Source organism: Orcinus orca, chromosome 9, assembly GCF_937001465.1.
Source record: "Orcinus orca chromosome 9, mOrcOrc1.1, whole genome shotgun sequence".
NCBI lineage: Eukaryota > Metazoa > Chordata > Mammalia > Artiodactyla > Delphinidae > Orcinus > Orcinus orca.
In genome coordinates this window covers 12,275,736-12,282,570 of record NC_064567.1, presented here as the reverse complement: position 1 = coordinate 12,282,570, position 6,835 = coordinate 12,275,736, and the positions used below count along the sequence as shown (strand labels likewise).

Sequence of the window (6,835 nt, the reverse complement as noted above, 5' to 3'; positions counted from 1 at the left end):
ATTGACACTGAACCTTTTCTATTTTATGAATGTAAGCCTCCCTCCAGGGTGACTGTAATAGTGCCTTATAGTGGAATTCTGATATTTCGCCCTTTTGTATATGTCCCTGAGTCCTCCCTCCTGAAGAGTAAGACTTCTTACTCTTCTGATTGATTCTGTGCGACCCTTCTGGTGACACACCTTTCCATGCTGGGTGGCTCAGAACCCTTCTGCCTTTGAAACTGAGTCCAAATCCTGCATCTTCTTTGTGACTCAGATCTCTTCTTTCTCTTTGTGACACTGGACACTACTCTATTTGCATTTTGGCAAAGAGCTTCTGAGTTTAGATCATAGATGGAATGTGACAATCCATGTCGTCTCTGAAGAGGACAGACTAACCTGAAAGAGCAGAGAGGGTTTGCTAAATTGTGCTCCACAACAGACTAAATTGGGCAGAGACAAGAGACAGGTACAGAGAAGCAGCAGGTAGAGGTGATTAACAGATTTCAGGTTAGCAAGAGAGTGTTCATCCACAGAAAGAACGAAGATCAGGTCTGCCTAATAGCTGACATGCTGGGACTCACCGAGTGCGGGTTTCTGGTTCTGACTGCCACTCAGCTCATTCTGGGAATGCCGGGGAATAGTTTCATGGGTTGGTCAATGGTAGCAGCTGGTTCAAGAACAAGAGAACCTCTTTGTCTGACTTCATCATCACTAACCGGGGTCTCTCCAGGATTGTTCTGCTGTGGATTCTCTTTTTTTTTTTTTGCGGTACGCGGTCCTCTCACTGTTGCGGCCTCTCCCGTTGCGGAGCACAGGCTCCGGACGCGCAGGCTCAGCAGCCATGGCTCACGGGCCCAGCCGCTCCGCGGCATGTGGGATCTTCCCGGACTGCGGCACGAACCCGTGTCCCCTGCATCGGCAGGCGGACTCTCAACCACTGCGCCACCAGGGAAGCCCTCTGCTGTGGATTCTCTTGATTGATGGTGTTCTCTTCCAAACTCCACGATGAATAATTTGCAGTCATGCAGATTAGTGATATTTTCTGGACATTTACAAACCATCTGAGCATTTGGCTTGCCACCTGTCTCAGTGTCTTCTACTGCCTGAAAGTCGCCAGTTTCTCCCATCCTACGTTCCTCTGGCTCAAGTGGAGAGTTTCCAGGTTGGTTGTATGGATGCTGTTGGTACCCTGCTCTTATCATGTAGCAGTGCCGTCTCTCTGATCCATGAATTTAAGATCTAGTCTGTTCTCAGTGGAATTGATGGAACAGGGAATGTGAATGAACCCTTTAGAAAGAAAAGAAATGAATATAAGCTGATCCATTTTCTTGGCACTCTGTGGGACCTCCCTCCCTTAATTGTATCTCTAGCTTCCTACTTTCTGCTCATCCTCTCTCTGGGGAGGCGTATGCGGCAGATGCAGCAAAACTTTACCGGCTCCAGATATCCAAGTACTGAGGCCCAAAAGAGGGCCATCAAAATCATCCTTTCCTTCCTCTTTCTCTTCCTACTTTACTTTCTTTTCTTTGCAATTTTGACATCCAGTTATTTCTACCAGCAACTGAGGTGATTATGATGACTGGAGAAGTAATTACAATGTTATATCCTGCTGGCCGCTCATATATTCTCATTCTGGGAAATAATAAGCTGAAGCAGATGTTCATGGAGATGCTTTGGTGTGAGCCTGGTCATCTGAAGCCTGGATCCAAGGAACCCGTTTTTCCATAGAGCATCTGCGGGCACAGGAGGGAGCCTAGGAGTCCTTAGACCTGGCTCAGGATTACAGGGCTCTTCCTTACCCTCCCTTGGCACCACTTCTGTCACATCAGTAGGAGAGACACTACTGCTTCATTCTGTCCCACTCGGGACACTTCTCGTGGCCTCTCCTTGTATGGTTGTTTTGGAGAGGATAGTCTTTGGAAAGTGTCAGTGTGGTAAAACACTCACTATATAGACATGGAGTTGTATTTTAATAACTATCAGCTCAACATAATGAGCTGATTATTAACTTTAACTTAAAGTTTATACTGATAGCAATGTAGTGATCTACAGGGGTGAGAGTAAAAGCATTGCAGTCCCACAGACTTGGATTTGAATTCTGGTTCTGTCCATTTTCCAAGACTTTTTGGCCTTAGGTGAGTTACTTTAATTACCTCTCTTCCCCCTTTTAAAAATGCGGACTGTGATACTGACCTCACGGGGTTTTAGAGATTCATGAGACAATGTGTGCCATCGTTTCAGCTCAGTGTATCGTGTCAGCATGCAGTAGGTGAAGCTGTTAGCGTAACAGACCGTGAATTGTGTGGTAACAGCAATTCCCACAAGAGATCAGTTTCCACAAATCCACTGTGTAATGACAAGCAGTGGAATGAAAATCAAGACCCTTGGATACTAGGTTCTAATCCAGTCTGGTGGTTAAGTCATTTTACTTCAATTTCAGTCGTCCTTTGCATTCCTTTATCATTTTGCTAAAGTAGATTTTCAAGTCATTTTTAAGTTTTTAGACTGGGCAAAAATCCCAACAGTTTTTTGGTTTGTTTAATTAACCAAGATGCATATCTGCTTTTAAAATTTCAGAGTTTTATAAAAAAAAAAATAAGCAGTTTTTATAAGTATAATCACTTTTATTTTAATAAAATTATGTAGGTATTGATTTCCTTCTTGTCACTGAACAGTGCTGACAAGTCAATGAGAATATTGTTGCTTGAGATCTCAAACTTGTAAACATATTTAGGACACATGGCAATTCTGAATCTGGATTTCTATCACTAATGGGGCTCTCAGGTATAAAGTTTTGGGGCTAAGAATGTGTACCAGACGGCCTGTGTTCAAATCCTGACCCTGCCCTTACAAACTGGGTGACCTTGGGGAAGTTTCTTAACCTCTCTCTATTTCACTTTCCTCATTTGTAAAATGGGAATAGTAACAGTATTTTCTTGATAGGTTGTTGGAAGGAATGAGTGAGTTAACACATGAAAATTGCTTAGAGTCCCACATGGAGTAAATAATCAATAAATACTGCTATTATTACTATTGTTGTTATTTTATGAAGGGGTTACATTCTGACATAGCATGAAAGATTACCACATTACTTGGCATTTTGTCATATGTAACCAAAAATGAATTCTCGGGTTGTTCTGATTTATATATTCATTTTCAAAATTATAGACATTTTCAAAATGTCTTTTGGTCTGTATTGTTTGCTTTCAAATTGATACATACCTCTCGGGGCTGCTAGGAGAATTCCTAATCCTGACATAACTTAAAATTCTCTTTCAAAAAGGTATCTGTTGAAACTTATAAGAATGATTTAATATTCATTCATAATTCACTAAAAAAGAAGGATTCTGAAACGAGTACTTCTGTAATTAATAAAAATATCTGCTTCTTTTCAGCACAGGGAAGTTTAACGGTGGAATAACCATGCTGTCTCAGTTGGTGTCTGCTTTGTTCACCCTAAAGCCTGCTCTGGGATTCATCCTCACCCACTCTGAACACTCGTTCCTACTTCCTGTCACTTTGACAGCTTCTCTACCTAGCCCTGACTTTCTGGTTCTTTAGCCCTTACCTGAGTTCCTGATTCTGCCTTCTGCTTTGGGTGTGGGGATTTTCTTCTCTTTTAATTGAACATAACATTTTACTAGAGATTTTGGCTTGGTTGTTGTTTGTTTCCTGGTGCCTTTGGCTAAATTCTGAAGGACTCCTCCTCTGACAGAAATTTCTCCTGAGGCTCCATTAAATCCTACCCTGATCTAGCAGATTCAGATGTGGTGCAGTAAACTTGCTCAAGTTACCACTACTGTTCATTCCACTGGAGCCTGGAATATGGATGGAAAATGTAGAATTTCCTGATAAGGGAGCCTGTTGTGGTAGTCCAATTGGCTGAGTGCAGAGTTTCCTTCCCTGGGAGTGAATGAAATCAGATTCATAGGTGTGGCATTCCCAACCCCTCTCCTGTTTCCGCTTTCAGAGAAATTTGGAGGTGACACATGGAAAAGCTCAGACTTTGTTATGCAACTTCATCAATATGTGGACTTCCCTTAATCCAGGTCTGGGGTGGGAGTGGGGATATGGGTCTGAGTAGTGGGTGGGTTGCTGAGGAAAGGAGTCTTGCTGCTGGAGGCACACTGAAGGGAAGTGTAGCTGTTTTGGGGAGGATATGGTCTTCTGAATCTATCAGGGAAAATACTTAATTTGCCAGCTCCTCACCAAGTCCCAGGCCATGGGGAAGAACTACCTAATGCCTCACTCCCATTTCTGAGAAACCCTGGAAGCGGCCATTTTGTTTGTTTTGTTTTGCTTTCAGTAAATTTAGTTGCTAAATCCCTTAAGACTCTTAAATCTAGTTGTTTCATGTGCAGAGGACCAGAGCATGGCTTGGTTCCCACACTGTGACCAGGGTCAAAGTATGGGAATGAGAATTGTCCCCGCATTTGGAGTCCAGTTACATGCTGGAGCTTGTTCCTAAGCCGTGTCTGTGCCAAGTGCATCTGTTCTTCGGTGTATTGCGTGGGGCTTTAGCACAGGAATCAACAGCAACTTATGACAGTACCTCCTGAAACCTTCCAAGTTTCCACCAGGGCCCCCTATGTTCCATGTCTCCTGGAACTACTCGTTTTTGATACTCTCTGACCTCTTAGGCCAAGTTCATAGCTCCTCACAGTTAATGAGATTGAACCATAGTTTGGTCCCAGGAGGATTATGAATGGAAAACAAACAAACAAAACCAAACCTCCGCCCCCAAATTACATTCCAACATTTCTTAAACAGTTTCAGAGCTTACCAATGCTCTTTACCTTATACCAATACAATATCCCTGATATTTCCCAGCTGTTGACGAACAGGGCTATCTAGAGGATCTGCAAGTTGTGTTTGTGATTTTCTTGATTTGGGATAAGTGGAAAGGAAGGTCAATGTTATTTGTTCATAATCTGTGAGAAGTTCTGTTTTAAGAAAGCAAAAGTGACCTTATAAACTCCAACAAGTGCTGCTGCTGCTTGTATATTATTTTCTGGTATTTCTACATTTTGCTGGACTAGAAAAATGTATAATGTAGTGGCTAAGAATGTTAGTTCTGGAATCACACATTTGGGTTCAAATCCTGACCCCACCACTTGTTAGATGCATGATCTTTGGCAAGTTACTAAACCTCCTTGGACTTCACAGTTTCCTTTGCTATAAAATAGGCATCCTTCATGGGATTGGTGTGAGGATTAAATGTATAGAAAGTGTTTTAGCAACTAAAGCATAGTAAATGCATAACAAATATTAGCTATTAGTAACCTATCAAGGGTTGAGCTGGAAGTATGTACCTCTTGGAGTCCTACTCTTATGACACTGAATCCATGAAGTTTATTGTTGCTGGTGGTATAAGGGGACATGATATAAGGGAAAGCCTATTTTCAGCCCCCAGGGGATGGTGGAAAGGAGAAGAGGGAGAAAAAAAAGGGATTGCAGGTAGGGTAGGTGAGAGTCCTGGTTTTCCTCCTCTTTGAGGACTGGCTGAAAGCTCCCTGTGTGCAGTCAGTAGGAGCAAAGCACAGGCACAGACTCAGCCTTGAATGCTGGCAGGAGAGAAGCATGGCATGGGGAGGATGTCTCAGAGGTTTTTATTTTTAAATCTGTAGAAGATGAACATTTTTCTGAAGCTATTCTTTGCATTATCCCATTGGATTAAACTCTTCCCTCAACCACAGGTGGAGACTCAGGAGAAAAACTCTAATACTTTTAGACAAAATTAGGAACATTATTTTTTCTCGACATATCTTAGTTTGCAGAGTGAGTGAATTTTGTTGCCCACACTATAATTAAATTGTCCTTGTAACTTGGTGGAGCTCGCCCAATGACCAGAGCGATATTTCCAGGTTAACCCTGAAAAATATATTATCAGATGTTCATGAGTAGACTTTCTTGACATGTTCCGTCTAGCCTGGGTATCTGTCTGTTGCCAAATAGGGCACTCACAGCCACAGAGAGGGATGATTGCTGAAGCTTTCTTGGTTGCTCAGGTTTGTACCTTACTGCTCAGCTGGCAGATCTCTTTGAGAAAGGGATGGGTTCTGGCTACCTGTCAGACGCTGCTGTGATATTTCAGGAATAAATAAATTCCTTACTCCATATTGATTCTGGATTATCCTGATCTACTTCGTTCATTCATACCACAGACATTTATTTAACACTCTTTCTGCACCAAACACTGTACTAGATCAGTTCTTATTCTCAACAACATTGCATCTAGTGGGTAATAAAGACACAGAAATGAGTATTCCATGTCTACATGATTGAAACAGATGCTTCAGATATGATAAAGCAATCCTCTTATCACCAGAGGGTTCTGGCACAGGTGATCTTTTGCTGAGATCCACACTTCCTGCAGGTCGCTGTCAGCCAGTGATGGAGACTGTGGAGTACTAAGGTAGGTCTGTTCTACTGAGACATGAGACTCTTCCAACAGGCAGTTTTGGCCCAAGGACTCTCCATCAGCTTGGGTGAACCTTTTTTGGAACTGTGTTGCAGTCTAGGGCTCTTCCTATCCAATTCTTCCTTCTCCCTCCCTTTTTATAGGTGTCAGACCTACATTGCTGTCTGAATACTCTATTCACCTTCCTTTGCTCCCTGCCACCTAAAATCTCTTGAATGCCTAATCCTATTTCAGCCTATGCTTCTTGTCTTTTTAAAAGATGTGTTAAGTGTTATGTTTTCTCAAGTGCACTAGAATTTTGGAAATCATCCCAGATTCTTCCTTCTTCTTCAGCTTTAATATTCATTTGGTCACTAGATCCCTTTGGTTGTACTCTAAAAATTTTTCTCTCAAATGCCCCCCAGTCTCTTTTTCTGCTCTTTTCAACCCATC

The 6,835-nt window shown here is 42.3% G+C and overlaps 1 protein-coding gene across 1 annotated transcript; it reads left to right on the top strand.

Moving 5' to 3' along the window:
- Positions 1-432: 432 nt before the first annotated feature.
- LOC101289160 (taste receptor type 2 member 3) lies at positions 433-2,488 on the top strand. Its single transcript, XM_004272245.3, is given in 5 exon segments — positions 433-628; positions 631-727; positions 938-1,161; positions 1,164-1,526; positions 1,529-2,488. Coding segments are annotated over 5 exon segments (945 nt in total). The 5' UTR covers positions 433-549; the 3' UTR covers positions 1,711-2,488.
- Positions 2,489-6,835: the final 4,347 nt, after the last annotated feature.